The 24,512-nt window shown below is 41.3% G+C and overlaps 2 protein-coding genes across 5 annotated transcripts; one reads left to right on the forward strand and one right to left on the reverse strand.

The window, feature by feature from the left end:
• The first annotated feature begins 10,357 nt into the window (after window positions 1-10,357).
• On the forward strand, window positions 10,358-15,198 carry LOC142555794 (calcineurin B-like protein 3). 4 transcript variants are annotated; one of them, XM_075666890.1, is made up of 10 exons: window positions 10,358-10,463; window positions 11,113-11,193; window positions 11,273-11,421; window positions 12,036-12,118; window positions 12,278-12,337; window positions 12,874-12,982; window positions 13,084-13,136; window positions 14,063-14,143; window positions 14,467-14,590; window positions 14,914-15,198. In XM_075666890.1, the coding sequence occupies exons 3-9, from the start codon at window positions 11,304-11,306 to the stop codon at window positions 14,539-14,541; spliced, it is 579 nt and encodes a 192-aa protein (XP_075523005.1). In that variant the 5' UTR covers window positions 10,358-10,463; window positions 11,113-11,193; window positions 11,273-11,303; the 3' UTR covers window positions 14,542-14,590; window positions 14,914-15,198. The 4 variants fall into 4 exon arrangements, with proteins under 4 accessions (XP_075523005.1, XP_075523003.1, XP_075523004.1 ...); XM_075666888.1 differs by having other exon boundaries at window positions 14,478-14,590; XM_075666889.1 differs by lacking the exon at window positions 11,113-11,193 and having other exon boundaries at window positions 14,478-14,590.
• Window positions 15,199-15,746: 548 nt separating this feature from the next.
• Window positions 15,747-18,717, reverse strand: LOC142555793 (heat shock cognate protein 80-like). Its single transcript, XM_075666887.1, has 3 exons — window positions 18,478-18,717; window positions 17,912-18,053; window positions 15,747-17,828 (listed from the first exon to the last, which is right to left on the reverse strand). The coding sequence occupies exons 1-3, from the start codon at window positions 18,598-18,600 to the stop codon at window positions 15,994-15,996; spliced, it is 2,100 nt and encodes a 699-aa protein (XP_075523002.1). The 5' UTR covers window positions 18,601-18,717; the 3' UTR covers window positions 15,747-15,993.
• Window positions 18,718-24,512: the final 5,795 nt, after the last annotated feature.

Consider the following 24,512-nt stretch of genomic DNA (forward strand, 5'->3'; position numbering starts at 1 on the left):
TGACTCGCTGTCCCGATCAGTCATGCATGTTTACTCCAAAACATATCCCAGAGTGAATAAGAGCCTTGGGTCTCTAAATATCCTGCAGAAGTGATGAGGTGTCAGGCTTCCATATCTCTCAGGTTTTGTACATTCATCGTTTAGTACTCTCGGGAAATCCAATGAATGTCATTATGCTGCATGCGTTAACAGTGACACCGTCGAAAATTGTTCGTATTCCGAGGTAATAATGAGCCTGTTTCCTCGATACCCGTACACGTCTTTTCATCTGCCTGCTCAATTTCCTAGATTCCCTCTGATCGTCCGATTGGGTTCGGATCGACGATGGAGACTGATTCCTTCCTATATATATATACAGTAACCTGCTTACCTATTCTCCAACATTCCATCAATTCAGTCCTCAAGAAGTGCAATGGCGGGTTCCAGTGGTTCGAAATCTCCCGACATGGCAGCAGAGTTTATGCAAGCGGCTTTTGAGAAAAGAAAATCTGAATTGGAAGATGAAGTCTTCCAAAAGATCATCCATTACTGGGAGGAGCTGCAAGGACTTCAGCTTCTTCACGAGTGGGAGGAGGCTATCACTCCTGAACTGGTGGCCAAGTTTGCAAAGTATCAGGAACGCTTGCAGATTTCTGATACGGAGGACCTCTTTGAGTACGACTTTATCCTCCAGCTATTGCTTCATAAAGAGAGGAGGACGCTGCAGAAGATTGCCGACTCTGCTAGCTTTATGAAGGCGTTCACTGGTAGCTTTTTCCCGGGATTAAGATAAGATGCCGGGGCCTCAGACCTCCCTGGGCTTAAGATGAGATCTTGGGTAACCCACGGGATGCCATGATAACGCGTGCCCTTTCTATCAACTATCAGGAACGTTTCGTATTTCGATGAGCCGATAAGTCTGACATTTTTAATTATTGCGTGTGTCCCCTCGTATGCCTGGTACAATTTTCTAGGCAAATCGTGGTCGTCCACGCATGCTTTTTAAATAAACGGCTGAGATCTTCTCCCCACCGCCTATATATACTAACTAACAGGTTTTCCAAAAATTACTCTCAAATTCGAAATTGCAGCGAAGCTCTTGCGAATTCTCTTCTCGAGACTCTACTTGTGCGAAATCATTTCCGGCAACCTTCCACCGCATATATCGTCGTAAGTTTTCTTCTTTTAAAATGTCTCACTCCACTTCTTCCACCTCAGGAGCGAATGCGCGAGGCTCTCCTAGCGCTGAGTCTTCCGCACTTCGTTCCGATTATCCCCCCTCTCCCCCACGTCGCTCCATTACCCAACCTTCTAAAAAACCAGTGGCACTTCCAACCAAACCTCTCTTTTCTAAACCTTTATCTTCTGGCCACTCCCGGGCCTGAGCTCTTGCGAAGAACAAGGGTAAGGGTAAAGCCAAGGTCTCGAGTCCTCGGGCGGTCGAGATCCCGGGAACTCCCTGGTTCTCCTCTATGCGAAGCGCCTTACGCTTGGGGGCAGATGAGGAACTCCGAGCGCTGGGCAATATTCCTTCTTCCATTTCTATCTTGATACCTGGGCCCTCTGATAGGGCCGATAACCCTCCTCCTAGGTACACAACTTTCTTTCGGGACCATGTTAGGAATGGTCTTCTGTTTCCCGTTCATCCCTTTTATATTGATGTTGCCAAATTTTTTGGTGTACCTGTCAATCAATTTCATCCCAATTCTTTCAGGATTATGGCATCGGCCTATGTCCTTTTTAAAATGAATAATCTTCTCATCACCCCCCTCATCCTTCACTATTATTTTTCTTGCCATTTCGGGGATAATGCATTTTCCCTTAAATCCCGATTAAACGCCCGATTCCTCGATGACATCCCTTCCTCTCAAAAGGGATGGAAAGGAAGATTTTTTTACATCCAACTCCCGGGTCCTTTACCCTGTCTAACCCGGTTTCTCCTTTCCCTTCCCCAACAACCTTCCCTTCCTCCATCCTACAAATTTGAGGAGCCTTTCCTCCTGAGTCAAACCCTCGTGGAGGGACACAAGTACTCCTCTTCCATTCTTATCTCAGAAGAGAACTTAGTGGCCTACGGGTTGAGTGCCCGGGCTGAGGACCCCATAGACCGGGTAATTGATGAGGTGGCTGGCTCGGGTTCTCAACTCGGTACATACTTTATCTTCTGTGCTTTCTTATTCCTTTATCCTGTTTATTTAATGTATCATAACCCTGTCACTCCTCTATGCAGATAACTCTGAGATGCAAGCAGCTTTTGCTAAAGGCGTGCAGCTGAGAAGGCAGCCCGAGAGAAGGAAATGGCGGCTCGCCAGGCAGCTGCGGAAGAAAAGAAAAAATGGGATGCAGAAGCGACAGCCTTGAGAGCTGAGGTGTCCCGGGAAGAACCTCCCCAAGATGGCGCTTCCCGGGCGATGACTGAGAACTCGGAGGAATCTGAAGATCTCATTCCCCTCACTCAGAGAAAACGAAAAGCTACTGAAGAACCCGAGCTGGTTATTCTCGAAGACCCTTCCGAGGGTGACCAAGGCGCCTTCCGATCTGCTCCACCTCCTCCTCTCCCCCCCCAATCCAATGAAGAACCTCGCCAAGAACTCCCTCCAACCGACCAGCTTTCTCTGGCTAACATCTTCTTCGAGGGAACTTCCGCTGTTGGTGTTAAGCGTTTCAAGAAGGTGCTCAGCCCTGCTGAGATAGCTATCCTGAAAAGCACTCCTTCTAGTGTGAGGTTTTTGGAGGGGTCCAACCGTCTTCTGTCTGTAAGTTTTATTCTTTTATTTCTTTTCCCTCTCTCTCCCTCCCCCTTTTTTCTTTTTTTAAGATTCCTTCTTATCCAGGCTGCCCAGATGCTAGTTTCGGCCTTTGAAGAGGTGGCAGCGATGGCAACCAAGAAGGGTAAGCAAGCCCGGACGGCTCAGGATATTCATGACCATCTCCAAGGAGAGATGGCCCGGGCCCAGAAACTTCACGAGGAGACAACTGCCAGTCTCCAAGCTTCCTTGGAAGCAGCTAATCAAGAGCTGGCCGCGGCTCAACTTTCTCGTGATGAGAGCATAGCCCGGGAGGAGGCTTCTCAGAGGCAAATTGCGTTCCTGGCATCTCGGATTAGCTATCTCGAGGATGAAGCCAGTGCCCAGCAACATCGAGCCGAAGTTGCTGAAGATAAGCTCAGACTTCTTCAGCTGACCCATGAAGAATGGAGGACTACTTTCCTTCAATCGGCGGAATTCCAAGCAGCTGTTGAAGATAGGGCCTACAAATACTTTTCGATTGGCTTTGAGAAATGCCAGGAGCAATTTGAGGAGATAGGCCTGATTCCGACAGATAAGGAGGGCTTTCCTGATATAGATAAGGCCATTGCTTCCCTTCCCAAAGATGATGCTATCGAGAAAGAGGCTGAGAAGACTCACGGGGAATCCGGAGAACCATCAGGGCAGCAGACTTTAGAATAGGCCTGTAATTTACTCTGTATTTTTTTCCTTTGTATTTCTTGCCTTTGAACTTTGTAAGGAAATGTTGATTTCTTTCCGTCGCTGTGCTTTTTTCAATATGATTTTTGACAATTTTTTCGCAACCCGGGTAATGTAATAACTTATGAGTATTTCTTAGTAAGAGAAAACGGTAATTTCAATCGAATACCCGGGGTCCCGATCCATACGTTAAATAAGTAGCTTAATTAATACTCCAGATGTAGAGATTTAAACCTGAACTCAGAAGGAGTATTTCTTGGATTCCACAAACCAGGGTGTAGTGCCCTGAGCTTTTAAAGAACCAAGGTACGGAGCCTTGGGCCGGGGATCATGTCCCGGGACTTGGGAATGGTCGAGGTGTGGTGCCCCGAGCCAGGGTGTAGTGCCCTGGGCTTTTTAAGAACCAAGGTACGGAGCCTTGGGCCGGGGATCATGTCCCGGGACTTGGGAATGGTCGAGGTGTGGTGCCCCGAGCCAGGGTGTAGTGCCATGGGCTTTTTAAGAACCAAGGTACGGAGCCTTGGGCCGGGGATCATGTCCCGGGACTTGGGAATGGTCGAGGTGTGGTGCCCCGAGCCAGGGTGTAGTGCCCTGGGCTTTTTAAGAACCAAGGTACGGAGCCTTGGGCCGGGGATCATGTCCCGGGACTTGGGAATGGTCGAGGTGTGGTGCCCCGAGCCAGGGTGTAGTGCCCTGGGCTTTTTAAGAACCAAGGTACGGAGCCTTGGGCCGGGGATCATGTCCCGGGACTTGGGAATGGTCGAGGTGTGGTGCCCCGAGCCAGGGTGTAGTGCCCTGGGCTTTTTAAGAACCAAGGTACGGAGCCTTGGGCCGGGGATCATGTCCCGGGACTTGGGAATGGTCGAGGTGTGGTGCCCCGAGCCAGGGTGTAGTGCCCTGGGCTTTTTAAGAACCGGGTCATAGCAGCTCCCAAGATATAATAACAAACGCAATACTCTGAGAAAATATATATTTTTTATTGATTTCTTCCGTCAAACAATTACATCTATTATGCATAGTCATTCTTTAAGTTAAACACATTCCAAGGCCTTTTGAGGGGACGTCCCTGCGCATCTTCTAAATAAAAGGATCCCGAGTTGACTCTCCGAGTGATTTTGTAAGGTCCTTCCCATCGGGCTTCCAGCTTCCCAACTTCCCCAGCAGGGTTGACTTTTTTCATGACTAAATCCCCAACTTGGAAGTTTCGAATACGGACCTTCTTGTTATATGATTTCATCACCCGATTTCTGTATGCCTCCATTCGAATAAATGCCATGTTCCTTTTTTCTTCTATTAAGTCCAACTCCATGGCCCTGCTCTGGTCGTTGTCCTCCGGGTAAGATTCTACCCGGGAAGAGGTCTGCCCGATCTCTACTGGAAGAACTGCTTCAGAACCATATGCCAAACTGAAGGGAGTTTCTTGAGTAGGTGCCCGGGGAGTAGTTCTGTAAGCCCATATGACACTAGGTAACTCCTCCACCCAATCCTTTCCTTTACCCTGAAGTCTTGCCTTTAATGCTTGCACAATGACTCTGTTGACAACTTCTGTTTGACCATTGGCTTGAGGATATGCAACAGAGGTAAAAGATTGAGTGATTTTCATTTCCTGGCACCATGACGTAATTCCTTTGCCTTGAAATTGTCTTCAATTGTCCGAGATTATTCTCCTGGGCACTCCGAACCGGCACACAATGTGTTCTTCCATAAAAATTTCAATACTTCCTGCTCGGTGATCTTTGCTAAAGGCTCAGCTTCAACACACTTAGAAAAGTTGTCAACAGCTACTAGTAAGAATTTTTTCTGAGCCCGGGCAACCGGAAAAGGACCCACAATATCCATGCCCCATTGATCAAAAGGGCAGGATGTCCAAATAGGCTTCATGAGAGTGGCCGGGCTGTAGCTGAAATTCGAATGATGCTGACAGCCCTCACAAATCTGGACCAAATGAGCAGAATCTTGTTTTAAGGTGGGCCACCAGAATCCAGCAAGCATTGTTTTTCGAGTTAAAGACATTTCTCCGAGGTGCTCGGCACAACACCCCTCATGAATTTCTCGGAGAACATAATCCACCTCTTTTTCATTTAAACACTTCAAAAGCGGTCCTTGGAATGATCTTCTGTACAAAATTTTATTTAAGAGAACAAACCTGGGGGCTTGTCTTTTGATCTTCTGAGTTCGGGCTTTATCCTCAGGGAGCTCATGGTTCGTAATATACGCGATCAATGGTGTCATCCATGAATCTTCAGGCATGGGTGATGCTTCTTCCTCCGTAGAGAGAACCAGCCGAGTAATATGCAACACCTCCCGGGTATTAACTTCTGATAAAGAAGCAGCCATTTTAGCCAAAGCGTCTGCCTCACTGTTTTCTTCTCGGGGTACTTGTTCAATACTCCAATCCATGAAGCTTTCTGCTTGGACTCGAATGAGCCGTAAATATTTAAGCATCTTGTCATCCTTAGCCTCATAAATGCCCTTTATTTATTGAGTGATGAGCTGTGAATCAGAATATAGAATAATCCGAGAAGCTCCAACTTCCCGGGCAGCTCGAATGCCTGCAAGAACAGCCTCATACTCAGCTTCATTATTGGTTATCCGGGAATCAATTCTTAATGCTAATTTGACCTTTTCTCCCAAGGGAGACACTAATACCACCCCTACTCCGCACCCCATCAGGCTAGATGCTCCATCCACTGATACTTTTCATACCTCCTCCTCACTGGGCTGGATCATTTCAGATAAGAAATCTGACAAAGCCTGTGCTTTAATGGCCACTCGGTGCTTGTACTCGATGTCATATTCACCCAACTCTACTGTCCATTTTATCATTCGCTCGGATACTTCGGAATGAGTCATGATCCTACCCAGAGGACTATTGGTAAGAACAATAACCTGATGTGACAGAAAGTAAGGTCTTAGCTTCCGGGCGGTCATGACTAGGGCCAAAGCAATTTTCTCCACTTCGCTATACCGGAGCTCGGGCTCCCTCAGAGCATGGCTGACATAATAGACAGGTTTTTGATCAGTTCCTTCCTCTTTTATTAGAACAGAGCTGACAGCATACTCTGTAGCGGACATGTAGACATATAATTTTTCTCCAGGTTCTGATTTCACCAACACCGGGAGCCCGGCAAGATGAATTTTCAAGTCCTGGAAGGCATGTTCACATTTCTCATCCCATCCGAATTGCTGGGCCTTCCTTAAGATTTGAAAAAAAGGATAACTCCGGTGTGCTGATCGGGAAATAAATCTGGAAAGGGAAGCAATTCTCCCAGTTAGCTTTTGTACCTCCTTGACAGATCGGGGAGATGGCATGCTTAGCACAGATTCGACTTTCTCTTGATTCACCTCGATCCCTCGGTCTGTCACAATGAATCCCAAGAATTTGCCACTCTTCACGCCAAAAATACACTTGGCAGGATTAAGCTTGATTCCATAATGCATGAGAGTCGCAAAAGTTTCTTCTAGATCACTAATAAAGCTGGCACCCTCTCGGGATTTGGATAGAATATCATCCACATAGACTTCCGCATTCCGTCCCAGCTGCTTCTCAAAGACTTTATTCATCAGACGCTGGTAAGTAGCCCCTGCATTCTTCAACCCGAAAGGCATTACAATATAACAAAATGTACCTCCCGAGGTGATGAAGCTGGCTTTGTCTTGATCGTTTTTAGCCAGAGGGATTTGATGGTACCCCTGGTATGCATCCATGAAACTTAGCAATTCATAGCCCGAGGTGGAATCCACCAGCTGATCAATCCTGGGCAGAGGATAATGATCTTTGGGGCACGCCTTGTTGAGATCGCGGAAGTCTACACACATGCGCCACCTCCCGGTAGATTTGGGTACCAAGACCACATTCGAAAGCCATGTAGGGAATTGAATTTCCCTAATGTGACCAGCTTTCAGAAGCTCCTTAATTTGCGCATCAATTACTTTGTCCTTTTCATGGCCAAAGTGCCTCTTTTTTTGTTTTACTGGGTGAGATCCCGGGAGGATGTTCAATTGATGTTCTGCTATCAAGGGAGAAATCCCTGTCAACTCCTGTTGGGACCAAGCAAACACATGAATATTAGTTTTTAAACAATGAATCAGACTGACCCGAGTGGATATACTGAGATCTCTGGCCACCCGGATTTGCTGGCCTGGTCCGATTTCTACTACTTCTTGTTCTTCTTCTGCCACAAAATGCACCTCTCCTCTCCCCATCGTTCTTTCCCCGTCCACCCTTGCCTTCTTCCCTTCCTTCCTTGTTATACTCTGATCCGCCCGAACTGCCTCCACATAGCATTTCCGAGAGGATGGTTGATCTCCTCGGACTTCTCCCACCCGAGCTCCTACTGGAAATTTTATCTTTTGGTGGTATGTGGATGCTACGGCTCTCAATTCGTTCATAGCCGGTCTCCCCAAAATGATATTATATGATGACGGGAAATCCACTACGGTGAATGAAGTCATCACCGTCCTCTTAAGATCCTGAGAACCCAAGGTTAATGGCAACATGATCTCCCCTTCCGGGTAAACCATATGGCCAGCAAAACCAAAGAGGGCAGTCTCCACAGCCTTTAGGTGGTAGCCCTGCAAATCCATCTGTACAAAGGCATCTTTAAAAATTACATTTACAGAGCTGCCTGAGTCCACAAAGACCCGTAGAATATCATAATTCGCCACTCGGGCTTGGATCACCAGGGCGTCGTTGTGGGGCAGACTCACCCCTCTCAAATCTTCCGGGCCAAAACTAATGATCGCCTCATTCCTTCTTGCTCCTTCTACCTCCAAACATTCCCTCCTGCTTCTCCCCTTCCTCGCCCGGTTAGAATCTCCATCAGTATAGCCTCCTAATATCATTTTGATCATTCCTGTGGCAGGGGGCGAATTCTTTTTTCTCTCGGGCTCAGGCTCCCTTCTTCTACTGGGCTCAATCCTCGGGATATTCCTCACACTTCCTCCTCGGGCGCTGGATCCTGGTGGCCGAGATGTCCAAGGTGGCACTCTCGGCCTCTGGCTATTGTTACTGGGTCCCGGGATGGAGGATGAGGCATAATTCCCCTTTAGTGCCTTGCAGTTTTCAGTGTTATGGTGGCATACTTTGTGAAAAGAGCAAAATCCACTTTTTTCTGGCCGGGATAACTGATGATCCGGGGCCAAATCTCTGCTGCACTCCTGCACTTCCCTCTCCCGAGCAATTTTCAGAGGCACGTGGTGAGAAAAGTGCCATGTATTGCCTCTTTTCTGTCCCCTCTCCTCGGGCTTAGACATCCGTTCTCCTTTTTCTTTTCTCACAGAGTCCCTCTTTTGTTTCTGGGCTTCCTCCATATTGATATATTTTTCTGCTCGCGACAATAGATCCTCGAAATCTCCCGGCACCTTCTTAGTAAGTGACTTGAAGAACTCACCCTCTCTCAAACCATGGGTGAATGCAGTAGTCTTCGTTTCAGTGGCACAAGTAGGGACGTCTAGGGCCACTCTGTTGAATCTTCTGATATAGGCCCTTAAACTCTCTTCTGGGTTCTGCTTAACTTCAAAAAGGCTAAAAGCAGTCTTTTTGTACTTTTTACTGCTGCTAAAATGATGTAAAAACACCTTCTGAAAGTCTTCAAAGGAACTGATACTTTGGGAAGTCAAGCCTTCGAACCACCTCTGAGCTGAATCCACCAGTGTTGTTAGGAACACCTTGCACTTGATTCTATCAGTGTAACAGTGCAACATGGCCATATTTTCAAACCTGGCCAGGTGTTCCTCCGGGTCTGCATTGCCATCATAGTCTTTCACCTTCGCAGATTTGAAATTTCCAGGAAGAGGCTCCCGGACGATGATATCAGAAAACGGGCATCCTCTCGGGACTGCCCGGGCAATGCTCCGTCTTTTCAACTATCCTTCCAAGACCTTCATCTTCTGCCTTAATTCCATCAATTCCTCTGCCACGGTAGGAGATTTGGACCCAGCACTGGATCCCTCGTCTTCTCCTACCATCTCGTTATCCCTCCTTCCCTACCCCTGCTCCTGCTCCTGCTCCTGCTCAAGTCCCTGATCACGTCCCTGTTTATCACCGGGTGGTGTGACAGGGTGAGAGACCTCCTTCCTGGCCATAGCTAGCACAACGGCATCGGCCATCATTTTCTTTAACTTTTCAGGGGTCAGGGTAATGAGGTTTGTTCCAATGTTACTAACATCAGCTTGTCTTGAAGTTTGCCCCCCATCACCCTGGGCGTGAGAATTACCCTGGTTGGTTCTTCTCGTACGAGCCATATCAACGTCTCGAACTCAGTGTTTTCCCACAGACGGCGCCAATGATGTGATTCTCGTTAAAATAGGTGAGCCGGGTACGGGGCTTCAACGGACCAAATCAATAATTTATAATGTTTGGGAATTTGAGTGAAGATAATGGCTTGGATCAACACCTGTAAACAAGAAAGTAACTCGTGAATGGGCGCCGGAGGGATGTCCGGCGTGGCCACTCCGATGCTTAAGTCAGCAGGCCTTTTTATGAACACAAGCAATATTTGAAGGGAAATATGTCAGTGCTTTTGGTTCAAAGATTTCCGAATGTTTAAATGACACTAATACCTGCTATTTATAGTAGAAAATGGGGTAGGTACCTCGATTCTTGTGCCACCTACTAAGTATGGCAAGTCGGCTGCCCATACTTGTAGCTTCTGATGACTTCTAGGACACTCCAAGCCCAAGTGGTTCTGACGGATTATGCTGCCTGTATCGATCACACTCGAGTGTGGTGCAATTCTCGAGGTGGTCTGGGTAGTTGGTTACCTGGGTACCTGTATGAGAAACCGGGTGGAGAAGAAGTCCCCGTGCAGCTGTCTTCTGATCCGGGCTATTCAACCGATAACCCGGGTCATCACTAACTCGAAAACGGGTCACCATTATCCCGGAACCTTGCAGAGTATCAAAAGGAGAAAAACCATTCAATCTTTTGTCCAAAATTGTGCGCTCCCACTGTGTGTATCTCAACCAAACAGCGGCTGCTGGATCCATCTTGTTAAACTGATCTTGCCTGCGGAGGTAAAAAAGAATTTTTTATTGTAAAAATCCCAATCTGCAAATTTATATATATATTATGCTCCTGAGATCCATGAATGATTTGGGAATGTTGGATTTTGTACCCTAATCCTAAGTTGCAGCAGAAGTTTGATTATTTTCTCTGTTCTTGGTGGATCTAACATGAAATTCAGGCGATTACATCGGATATTTGCAGTCAGTATGCGTCCCATAGTTTGCATTTATCGGGATCCAATTGAATCTCGGGTTGGGTCTTCCGTTTGGTTATCTGGAACATTATAGTTTCGAATTGTGCTAATTGAGGTTGGCTAGCTAATTTTGAAGTAGACTGTATGAATTGGTTTAGTAAATTATGTTGCTTGAGAGGCAGATGTAGATTTGTTGGAGTAGTTATTTTTAATGGCATGGCTGTTTCGAAATTTTTATGCTGAAGTCGGGAAATTAGGAAACGCTTTTACTAAATTATCAAAGCGTAACGTGTACACTGTTAGACTGGTAAATGAAGAAAATACCGTCCCCCTCCGTGGAATCCTTTGGAAGGTGTTCATATCTTGAAATTGTGGTTTGCTCCATCTTTCAAACTCAAACTATTTATAATTCTGAAAGTTTCTTGCAATGATATGATCTCACGTACATAAAAATTGATTATCAGGTATTAGTATTGTAAAGATCAAATCTTCACCAGCGTTTTCATTTTGGTTTTGGAGCAAGTGATTTGGAGAATGGTCCAAAGGTGTTTTTTTTTTCAAATTATTTTTCCAATTCTTATATCATATTGCAATTTTTAATGTTTTTTAATCCTTTTTTTAAAGGAATGGAGCGTATTAATGTTAAAGAAATACCATGTTGCAGTGCTTAGCAGGGTTCAAGCATTTATGTGCTCCATTGCTTCAATGCTTTGAACTTGATACACAATCAAGGGGCCTCGAGGATCCTGAAATTCTTGCCAGAGAGACTGTGTGTATGCATTACATCCACAATCTTTTTTAGTCAACCTCTTCGATGCCCAACCCCTATAAAATAAAACAAAAGGAAAAGGAACCTGTAACATACAATCGACAAGATAAGAATATGGATTTAAGATATCCTATCTCCATTCCTGATCTCATGATGATTGTTGAAAAATTGAGATTTGAAAATGTTTACCTTTTTGCTCTTCAAAACAGTGGTTTTGAGTTCTTGTGTCTTATCTTACCTCTAGATAAGATGGTATTTTTTGGACAGAAATTTTCCATTTTTATGAAATGAAATTTCTTCATGGATCGCCTAGAAAAGGAAAATGATTAATTTAATGAAGACTCAAAGGGAGTGTTTCACTGTAAAACCGGGATATTGAAGCATATTAAGCCGGATCTTCATGAATAGAATGCTGCTATCCGCGTTACTTTTGAAAAGCTAACAATCTGATATTGTCATTCAGTCGCTACAGCAGTAAAAAAAAGTGTTGATGGAGATAGGTCATAAGCACTATTATCTTGTTCACTGCCCTCCATTTTCTTTTGGCTATATTCATATGTTATTCTCTAGCATGACTAGATATGCAGCTTTTTTTAATTGAATTTTCCTTTTATGCAGTTAGTGTAAGTGAAATAGAAGCACTTTATGAGCTGTTTAAGAAGATCAGCAGTGCTGTGATTGATGATGGGCTGATCAACAAGGTTCTTACTATATTAGCACAGATAAAAAAATTCATGTCATTTTGATGTATAAATATCCTTATGGGCTAACATATCCACGGGTTTCTTATATGCTTTTTTAGCACCATAACCCTTTCAACATCAGTCATGTAATTCAAACTTCTCTTCATTGTTTTGCAGGAAGAATTTCAATTAGCATTGTTCAAGACAAACAAAAAAGAGAGTCTGTTTGCCGATCGGGTACTTTACAATGTTTAAACATGTTTTATCCACAATTTGGTGGATGCTTTTAAGTAAAAAGTTGTTAATCATGCATTATCAAAGTTCTTTTCATGTACAATCCTTGAGTGTCCCCAATGGGCACCAAAGTGCAGTGAGATTGTAGTTTTACATCAGACATGTTGATGCAGGCGAAGTGTTAGACACTAATATAAAATGATGTGCTGCAATCTATGCACAACTATTTTAACGAGAATTGGAAATGCATCTTTCATTAACGATAAGTAATCCTTGGGATAACACTTCCTTAAGACGACTAAGGTTGCGTGTAGGGTCATTGCCCAGATACTTAGAAATCTTCCCTCGGCCTTTCTATTTCCTTCAACTGGAACATAATTTTATTTTCCATAGAACAAATCTTGTATTTGTGATTGTTCGTCCTTACATATGACGAGTTGTGTTTATTTTTGGATATTACCTTGCGCGAATGCTCAGAAGTTTAGAAGATTATGAAAAAAATTTCATGTGTCTCTTCTCATCCACATTTCTTGGAGCAGGTTTTCGACTTGTTTGACACCAAGCATAATGGAATTCTTGGTTTTGAGGAGTTCGCCCGTGCACTCTCTGTATTCCATCCAAATGCTTCTATTGACGATAAGATCGAATGTATGTTGAATATCTGATACTCCCGTTATGAGTCTCTGTTTAGCTCTTGGAGACTTTCTGATATTCATGCCATTCTGACGTATAAATTTTTCCCACTGCAGTTTCTTTTCAATTGTATGATCTCAAGCAGCAAGGTTTTATCGAGAGGCAAGAGGTGAACATTTCCCACTTTGTATTTTTCGCTCTAGCGGAGATATAATTCTGTTGATCCTTTGAAGTCTGAGCTGCTGCTTCTGTAGTTCAGTCTTTTTTTTGGATATCTTAACCTATTACTCCTTTATTTTACATACAGATGTACATATATTATGTAAATATTATGATTCTCGAGTAATAGTGACTGTACATATGCTTAACAAGAGAAGCAGGAAAATGGGAACCTTTCCCCACATGTATTGCATTTTTGCTTGATGGTTATACATTGTGTGGAGCATATGTTTGTTATAACCACAATGCACAGCTTGTAATGCTTCTTGTGTGCGTGTGTTGTGATTATTTTATCATCCATTGCTTTTTGCATAGGGGATTCTTAATAATAACTCTAATAATGTCAATATCTGTGGTGTGTTCAAGGACATACAACCTTCATCAAAGCATTTCAAATTTATTCCCTTTTCTTTTACTTTAATTAATGAGACTCTGAATGCTCAAGGATTGAAGTTTATCTTTTGCCTTTTAGTATCTTCTAGATTTATTTCCCTCGCCACTTGTTGGGCATGGGATAACATACGTCTCAACAGTTGAGAGATCCTCAATACAGACCTTGTAAATTTGCTTGAATATGTGATTTGGAAAATTGAGGAGTCCGGTAATATGTCAAGTTACTTTTATGCTAGTTGTTCAATCGAAAATGGAACTGCATGCTTTATGAAAATATTTTAGCTGAAATTTGGTGTTAACCGTGTTCACATCCTGTCTAATCATACCCTAAATAACAAGTTCACGCAGTTGACCTATTTTATGTACTAAAAGTGTTTAGAAGTAGCTCAAACTGTTGCTTAAGGCTTAAGTCTTAAATAGACGGCATAATGTCATAAAGTCTTATTTTACTAACATATTAATTTTATGGCTTGAAATATGCAGGTAAAGCAAATGGTGGTTGCCACTCTGGCTGAATCTGGTATGAACCTGTCAGATGAAGTTATAGAGAGCATCATTGACAAGGTTGTTCATCTGCCTAACTTTGTTTTGACCTTCTCATCTCTCCTATAAGTCCAAAAACTAACTCAAGGGGATGATTGTTGAGAACTCTCTGGGATTTTATCCTGGGACAACTAACATCTCCCCCCACCCCTCCCTTCTGTTAGTGAATGAAAACTAGACAACTGTTGGTTGAATCGAACCACTCAAATGAAAAGCTATTTGAAGCTTGGCTTCTTGTCATTATATTACAGAGATTCTTAGTGGTCAATCGATAACATTAGTATTGGTTAATCGATGCTTTGTCATTTGTTTGAACTTGTTTTTACGTTTCATGGATATTTTAGTTCTATTTCAGACTTTTGAGGAAGCTGATACGAAGCATGATGGAAAAATTGATAAAGAGGAATGGAGAAGTCTAGTTTTGAGGCATCCTTCGCTTTTGAAAAATATGACACTTCAATATCTCAAGTATGTGCCAATTTTGGTGTCCGCGTATCTACTGTTACTTTAACTTCATGCAATTAAGAGTATGCTGATGAGCCCAAAAAGGATAGGCTATTTAGTGAAATAATTATGTGCCTGTCCAAAGTGAGGATCTGTGCTTGTGGAAACTCACGAGATAAAAACTTCGGCACCTGAATCTTTGGGAATCATGCAGACTTGAATTTGTTGAGATATTTTCTTGTACTGCCATAAAATTTATACGATCAGAAGATATTTTGCTTTTTTGTGAATTTATGTATTGGCATCGTGCATAGTAAGTTAGCTGATTGCATGTTCTTCCTTAACAGGGACATCACGACGACGTTCCCAAGCTTTGTATTCCACTCGAGAGTTGAGGATACCTGATTCCCAGACGTTGCATCCGAGTTTTCTTGTTTATAATAGACGTGATGATTTGTTTCTTATCAATGACTGCCATCTCGTGTGACAATTTTGTTGCATTGTGTTTGTTTTTTCACCTTCTTGTCATGCTTTGACATAGCGAAATCGTGTCTGGGTTCGGATTATTTAGTTGATCGTAAATTAGACTTAATAAAACTGGAATTTGTCGAAAGTTGACATCCAGGTTTGAAGCACCCACATCTCTACAAGAACCTTACGACGAGAAAAACCTTATCCTTTAATGTCATTTTTGGTGTCGTCCGGCACAATGAATTATGTGGTTCTGAATTTCTGATTAAATATTTCAGTTCCCAATTATGCATGTAAAGTTTTAACTAATTCTAGATATCTCCCTATTTTAGAATATAATCTGAATTTTTTTATAATTGGTCGAAATTTTCTTTTCTGCTCAAAATTAGAAAAGAGTTAAGTTTTAGTCATATATATTTGGAAATTTCGACCATTTTACAGGGCATCCTAGAAAGTTTTGAGCGTCTTATGATTACGTGAAACGAGGTATATATGCTTGAATATATTCAATTTGAAATTCCAATATCATCAAAAAAACAACTTATCACGCTAATAATTTGCAAGACAAGTTTCGAATATTTCAAAATTTCAAATGTCTAATTCTCGTAAAATATTTGGATTATTTAAAAATGAGCGCAAAAACATCATATGTCGTAGCAAAAATAAAGCTCGCCATACATGTGACCATATAGCAAATCCGGATCGAAGATATGGAAATGGAACATTGTAGTTCAAAATTCTAGATATGACAAGACGTCAAGATCATTGAGCGCACACAGCCTTGACAAAACACAAAACCAGCAACTACATCATTGGCTTACAATAGTCATAGGATAGATGAGACCATATTTAGTTCAAACAAAAAACAATTAAAAACATTCTAAACCATAATAAAATAAAATGCGGAAAAAGCAAATAGAGTATGTCAAATTAAGCAAAACCCATTAGAGCACTGTTTAATCCACTTCCTCCATCTTGCTGCCGTCGGCATCAGCATCTGTTTCTTCCAATGCAGGCATATCAACATCTCCATCGGCGGCGTCATCATCAATGCTCAGCCCAAGCTTTAGCATCCTGTGAATACGGTTTCCAAAAGTCGCGGGCTCATCCAAGCTGAATCCAGACGTGAGAAGAGAAGTCTCAAACAGCAGCATGACCAAGTCCTTTACCGACTTGTCGTTCTTGTCAGCATCAGCCCTCTTTCTAAGTTCCTCCATGATCGAGTTCTCCGGATTGATCTCCATTGTCTTCTTGCTGGACATGTATCCGGCCATGCTCGAATCTCTTAAAGCTTGTGCCTTCATGATCCTCTCCATGTTTGCAGTCCATCCATATTCACCAGTTACCAAACAACAGGGAGAGTCCACAACACGGTCAGAAACCACTACCTTCTCAACCTTGTCTCCAAGGACATCCTTGATCACCTTGCACAGGCCCTCAAACTTTGTCTTCAGCTCCTCGGCCTTCTTCTTCTCATCCTCACCCTCTTCAAGCTTTAAACCTTCCTTGGTGGCAGACACGAGTTTCTTACCCTCAAATTCCTTCAATTGACCAACAGCATACTCATCGATTGCATCAACCATGTAGATGACTTCATAACCCTTCTTCTTTAGCTTCTCAAGGAAGGGTGAGTTCTCAACAGCCTTCTTGCTCTCACCAGTAATGTAGTAAATGTCACTTTGGCCATCCTTCATTCTGGTCACATAGTCCTTCAAGCTGGTCAACTCATCACCGCTCTTGGTAGAATGGTACCTGAGCAATTCAGCAATCTTACTCTTGTTCTGAGAATCTTCGTGGATACCAAGCTTTAGATTCTTCGAGAAAGCCTCGTAGAATTTGTTGTAGTCTTCCTTGTTCTCAGCAATCTCAAAAAAGAGCTCGAGGCACTTCTTTACCAGGTTCTTGCGGATGACCTTCAAGATCTTGTTCTGCTGCAACATCTCACGAGAGATGTTGAGAGGAAGGTCTTCCGAGTCAACAATTCCTTTCACAAAGCTCAGGTATTCGGGGATCAACTCCTCACAGTTGTCCATGATAAAGACACGGCGCACATATAGCTTAATGTTGTTGGGTTTCTTCTTAGTGTCAAATAGATCAAATGGCGCCCTCTTAGGAACAAAGAGAACAGCCTTGAACTCAAGCTGACCCTCGACGGAGAAGTGCTTCACTGACAAGTGTTCCTCCCAGTCATTGGTGAGGCTCTTGTAAAAAGCAGCATATTCTTCCTTTGTGATTTCCTCGGGCTTCCTCATCCATATGGGCTTTTGCTTGTTCACCAGATTCCATTCGTGAGACACTTCTTTGATCTTTTTCTTCTTCTTCTCTGCTTTCTCCTTCTCTTCGTCAACTTCTTCAACCTCTCCTTCCTCATCCTTTTTGTCTTCCTCATCCTCATCGTCAGAGATCTCCTTTTCTGTAGTCTTTTCCACCCAAAGAGAGATTGGGTAGCTAATAAACTCAGAGTGCTTCTTGACCAAATCCTTCAGCCTGCGTTCCTCAAGGTATTCAAGCTGGTCCTCTTTGAGATGGAGGGTAATCTTAGTACCCCTACCCAGGTTTTCACCAGAAGCATCTCTGGTAACAGTGAATGAGCCACCAGCTTGGGACTCCCATACATATTGCTCATCGTCGTTATGCTTACTAGTTACAATAACCTTCTCAGCAACCAAGTAAGCTGAGTAGAAACCAACACCAAACTGTCCAATCATGCTGACATCAGCACCAGCAGCAAGGGCTTCCATGAATTCCTTGGTTCCAGACCTCGCAATTGTGCCAAGATTGTTTACCAAGTCTGTAACATAAAAGATATTCAGCACAGAATAATCAAATAAAATAAAGAATCAAACAAAACTGGAAAAACGATTTGACACCTACCTGCCTTTGTCATCCCAATACCACTGTCAATGATGGTCAGTGTATTGCTGGATTTGTCAGGAATAATGTGAATAAAGAGCTCTGGCTGAGCATCTAGCTTGCTCTTATCCGTCAGGCTTTCAAAACGAATCTTGTCGATAGCCTGATTGCAACAATACCGATAGTTAATCACAGAAATATATCTTCCATTAACCCAACCAAAATGATTGAAACAAAAACTCTGAACAGCTATATCCAGGTTAGTTTCGCGTACTATCCACAAGTATTCTCACGAACCAGTTCAGTAGCTACAAACAATGTTTACAAACGAATAAATTGCTGCAGATGTAAAAAAAACTAGCCCGTTCTTCTGATAATTGAAAGCGAAAAAACATATAAATCCCGAATAAAGGTAAGCGATAATTTGATCAAATGCAAGAAAACAACATAAATTTTCGGAGTGTTCATTATACTCTTCAACGACTGAACGCATCCATGCTAGCAGGCACAAAGATCGCAACATATTCGCAAAAATTGAAAAACCAACGCTAACAGATCTAGATCCCCATATAGCAAATAACACTTACGTCGGAACAGTTACTGATGAGTTCGCGGAGAAAGATCTCCTTATTGCTGTAGAAAGTGTTGATAATCAAACTCAGCAGCTGGTTGATTTCAGCCTGGAATGCAAACGTCTCCGTATCCGCCATCTCTGCGATCTCTACTTCTCAAATTCCTCGCAAAAATGATCTGAAAGAGAGACGAATGCTAGGGTTGTACTTTGAGCGATGTATACAGCAGGCGCGAGCAAAGGGTAAATTGTGGAGGAAGAAAAGGCCTTTTATATTATCCTGTTTTACTAGGGTTTCTAGATCCTTCGTTTTTTAAATTAAAATAATAATAATAAATATTTATTATTAAATTATATGTGAGATTTTTCCGTCCCGGCTTTTTGTCGGCCTGTTTTTGGAAACCCGGGCCGATGTTAAAGATGAAAAGGCTCACGATTCTTTGTAATAGGTCATATCGATTCATTCATTTGTTAACAGAAATCAGAAAATATATTAAATACATTATCTTCTTATGTTTTATTTCGACATCTTTAGCTGTGCTATGTTATAAAATAATTTTATTACTTTTAGGAAAATTTAATGTTATTCCCATTATCGGATTGAGAAAATGTGGATTTTTATTTCTTTTTTAACTCATATTTTTTATGTTCATTGGAACAGATATTTTTTTGATCGACTATGTTCATTCTATCAATTTTAGATAATAATAATCTGTTGAGGATCGGGTTGAGTTTAGAGGGGGGTTGAATAAATTTAACGGCAAACTTAATCGATTTTTCAGAATGATGTGCTAGAATCCTGTTAGAGATGCTAGCGGTTTTTTGTTCAAGTTTAAAGACCAGCATATCACAAGATAATGTGTGGAAACGATCTGTTGGTTAGTGGGTGAAAAATAGTAAAACAGAAAAGCAGTAGATGGCACAGGGTTTGTTTCTGGAAGTTCGAAGATGAATCTTCTACGTCTCCCCTTCTTCTGTTTCCAGAAGGTATCACTAAAAGACTTTGGTGAATACAGTACAACAGTTGTACACACTCACTTCAACAGGACTTACCCTTCGCCTACTGAAACTCTTAGTTGAGTTTCTTAGTTGAGTTGTAAAACTAAGAGTTTCGGTAGGCGAAGGGTAAGTCCTGTTGAAGTGGGTGTGTACAACTGTTGTACTGTATTCACCAAAGTCTTTTAGTGATACCTTCTGGAAACAGAAGAAGGGGAGACATAGAAGATTCATCTTCGAACTTCCAGAAACAAACCATGTGCCATCTACTGCCAAGAAAATCTGGGAAAAATTGATTCAGATCTGTGAAGGAAACGAAGAAACTAAGGAAAACAAACTTTCTGTAGCCATGCAGAAGTTTGAGAATATGAAGATGAAGGCTGGAGAAACTATGAATGAGTTTGATGAACGCTTCAGTAGCCTTGTCAATGAACTCTCAGCTCTTGGGAAAGATTTTGGCAACAGGTAAGTTGCATTAAAGGTAATGAGAGCCCTACCCAGAGAATGGGACGTCAAAACAATGGCAATGAGAGCTTCCAGGGATCTAAACAAGTTAGAACTACATGACTTATTCTCAGATCTGAAGGCATATGAGTTTGAACTTGAAGTTCGAAGTGGAGAAGAGCCCTTAGCAATTCCACCAACCAAAGCTCTCGCAGCTACTGTTAACTCTACTGCTACAGTTGCCCCAAGTTCATCTTCTGCTACTGCTATAGAAAGTACTTCTGAGAGAAGCGCTGAACAGATAAGCAATGACGCAATATGGGCACGTGTCGATATGTTTATGGTTGGTAGAGAGAGAAAACAGGAGTGTCAGTTACTCTACTCATTTCAAATTTTAAAAAAATTCAGTAAAAAAAATGGCGGGCTGTCCGAGGCGGTTGCTAAAAGAACAGAAGTTGATTTGTCGTTTTATGATAATATCTACTGGAAGAAGGTAAAGTGCTGAAACAAATGCAGCACTTCGACAACTTCTGGTAGATACACTGTTTTATCGAAAAGATAAATCATTTTCTAATATAAATGTCATAACAATGTTCCCCCTCAATTAATGCAGTAATAAAGGATATTAAACTCCAAACGACTCTTGGCAAACTTTCAATCTGAACCATTGATAATGAACAGTCGCAAGGATCTTTATTTCCCTTGAATACCACTATAAATACCTGCACAAGTTAAACAAAGTTAAGCGTACATAAGATCAAATGAAAACTAATGTGAATGAAGAAGCAGAATCTGATCCAGAAGCCGAAGTAAGAATGTTCAGAAGACAACTTGCTGCGTTTTCGAAGAAAATGTTTGAAGATATCGTTCTTTATATAATGATCCTTGGATCAAACTCCTGGAGTTGTAATGTGAACAATCAAAAAGATTGTTTGCTCTTATTAGGATTGGTATGTAAAAATCATTTAGCTGCATTTGATTCCAAATCTGACGCTGGAATATTTCTTGGATATTCAGCAGTTAGTAAGGCATTTAGAATTTTCAATAATAAAACACTCAATGTTGAAGAATCTATTCATGTTGTCTTTGATGAAGACAGCAGTGCTCCGGAGATTACTAACATATCTAATCTAAGTAACATGTTAGACATGGTTCATCTGGAACTAGACAGTGAAGATGATGCAGAACTCCGCTAAGGACCAGAAGACAGATGATGAATGAATACATGCATGCTGCTTTTATTTCTCAAGATGAACCAAAGAAGATTGAAGAAGCTCTTCTGGATCCCAATTGGATAGAAGCTATGCAAGAAGAGCTGAATCAATTTGAGAGGAATACAGTTTGGTTTCTAGTACCTAGACCATCTCACCAAGCTGTCATTGGCACCCGGTGGGTATTAAGAAATTGACAAAAACCACTTGTGCTTTTCCTATCTAGTTTACATCCTGCATAATCAGCATCTGAGTATTCAATAAGATTAAACGATGAGTCCTTGGGATACCAGAGGCCTACATTTTGAGTACCCTTCAAAATTTGAAGATGAAGAGGGAACTCCATTTTGCATAATCTAGCTCTCTGCTGCTTCCACTCCTATGAGCTCGTCTACCAAACTTGATAAAGATGAAGGGGAAACTCCAGTAGAGGTAACTCAGTATCGTGGTCTTATTGGCTCATTGTTATATCTTACTGCCAGTAGACCCGATATTATGTTTGTTGTTTGCATATGTGCTAGATTTCAATCAAATCCTAAACAATCACATTTCATTGCTGGTAAAAGAATTTTAAAATATCTGAAGGGTACTCAAAATGTAGGCCTCTGGTATCCCAAGGACTCATCGTTTAATCTTATTGGATACTCAGATGCTGATTATGCAGGATGTAAACTGGATAGGAAAAGCACAAGTGATTTTTGTCAATTTCTTGGTGACAGGTTGATCTCCTGGTTTAGCAAAAAGCAGACTTCTATAGCCACGTCTACTGCAGAAGCAGGGTATCTTGCTGCTGGAAGCTGTTGTTCTCAAATACTTTGGATACAACAACAACTTAAAGACTATGGAGTTCAAGCCTCTGAATCACCTATATTTTGTGACAATACCAGTGCAATTGCTATATCGCATAATCCAGTACTCCTTTCCAGAACAAAGCACATTGATATCAGACATCATTTCATTAGAGATCATGTGCAAAAGAAGAATATTCGTCTGGAATACATTCCTAATGATCAGCAAGCAGCAGACATATTTACCAAACCACTTCCTGAGAATAAGTTTTCGTATTTTCGTAATGTTCTTGGATTAATTGATTTATCATAACTACTGTTTATTATCTTCTGTTTTCACGTGTCTTCTGTTTTTTTATTCTAATCCAGTAGAAATATTCAGGAATAAGAACAGCACAAGAGGTATGGAAAAACGAAATCTTTTATTCATATAATCAGATGCATTACATTACAAGGGGTACAATTGAAGATATCAGCAGAATGATTACACAGATATTCGTAAAGTGCAATGAAAGAGAAAATGAGCGGTTAAAAGGAATGAAATGTACAGCCGTCAGTAAACATAGGGACACGTGTCGATATATTTATGGTTGGTAGAGAGAGAAAACAGGAGTGTCAGTTACTGTACTCATTTACTTCCTCTTATAGTAGACCATTGAGGAACGTACTCTTCACATCCATCTGATACACTTTGAAATTTTTGAAAGCAGCAAAGACTAAAAATATTCTGATAGCTTCGAGCCTAGCTACTGGTGCAAAGGTTTCATCATAGTCTATTCATTCTTCTTGTCTGAATCATTGTGCAACCAATCTTCCTTTGTTTCTGACAACTGTTCCTTTTTCATTTAGTTTGTTTAAGTAGGACTAATAGAGTCAAAATTTGACTTCAACGTTTTCAGAACAGTGTCCATATTCTGCTGTTTGGCTTGATCCAGAATGTAGTTTCTGCGATTGATGGTTTCTATCACATTTTGTGTCTTGGCAGCAGCAAAAACCTTTTTCTCATTTTTCACAGTTTGAGCAAAAACACCGGGAGTCCTCAAAAAAGTGATTGGATGGTAGACTCTTACCTTGAGCCAATCATCAAAGAATTTCATGTCTTTTCTGGTTGAATTATTAATTTCTTCCAGATGAAGATCGATTGCTGTTTGAATGGTTGATGTGGCCACCCGTGACTGAGACAACTCGGTAATCTTGCCTTTCCCTTTTCCAGAAGTAGCAGGGACTACTGGTTTGAAAGCAGAAGAACCAGTAGCAGATTCTCTAATGACCACTCAGAAAGTTGGTCTGAAAAATTGAGCAGTTGAAGGTCCTGGTTCAATGGCTTTAGCTTTGGTGGATGAGACAGCTGGTGGAAAAACTTGTCGAAGAGGAACATCCTCTATTATCCCAAACTTTTTCAGTAGTTCCTTTGTATACTTAGGTTGATTGATGAAGATTCCAGTATCAAGTTGCTTGATTTGAAGTCCTAAGAAAAATGTTAATTCTCTCATCATGCTCATCTCGAACTGTTCCTGCATTAACTTAGCAAACTTTGCACATAATTTGGGGTTAGTTGACCCAAATATAATATCATCAACATAAATTTGAACTAATAATATGTGTTTGTTTTTTACTAAGATAAATAAGGTCTTGTCCACGGTACCAACGGTGAAATCATGATTAATAAGAAATTGTGAAAGTGTGTCGTACCAAGCTCTAGGTGCTTGTTTCAGACCATACAATGCTTTGTGTAATTTAATAACATGATTCGGTAATAGATGATCAGAAAAACCTGGAGGCTGTTCAACATAGACTTCCTCTTGTAGTAGACCATTGAGGAACGCACTCTTCACATCCATCTGATACACTTTGAAATTTTTGAAAGCAGCAAAGGCTAAAAATATTCTGATAACTTCGAGCCTAGCTACTGGTGCAAAGGTTTCATCATAGTCTATTCCTTCATAATCATTCTCAATTCTCATTCTTAAATTTTTATAAAATATTTTCCATGTTTGATTACTTTAATTTAACTAATCTAAGCACGCATAAATTTAAGAGTATGTTTTTATTAGATGATCTCACGAACTTTATTTGTAAGACAGGTCAACTCTACTGATATTCACATAAAAATTTAATAATCTTAACATAAAAAATATTATTTTTTCATGGATGACCCAAATAAGAGACATGTCTCACAAAATACGACTTATGAGACCGTATCACACAATTTTTTGCGAAATTTAATAACAGTGGTATGTTATATTTTATTATTATTTGTAGCACTGAGCGTTTGTCACTTTACCAAAAACTATAACTAGTTGTCATGATATAACTCTAGTCTTTTCAATCATATAATAGCTTAAGCACTGTGTTTCAATTGCTCTAGCAAGTTGAGACAATTATTGTACTCAAACAATTTATTTCCCGAAAATTGCACTCATTGCAATCAATAGTAATCGAACTCGTGAGCTTGACTCTGATACCAGTTGTAAGGCTCAGCATTTGCCGCTTTACCATAAGCTAGCTAGTAATTATGCAATTGTAATATTTTCAACATAGTTTTTGGTAACGACAAACTATTGGTCCTGTAATTAGTATCAAAGCCAATGTCATATGTTTAATTCATTGAT

The sequence above is a fragment of the Primulina tabacum genome, chromosome 9 (assembly GCF_025594145.1).
Source record: "Primulina tabacum isolate GXHZ01 chromosome 9, ASM2559414v2, whole genome shotgun sequence".
NCBI lineage: Eukaryota > Viridiplantae > Streptophyta > Magnoliopsida > Lamiales > Gesneriaceae > Primulina > Primulina tabacum.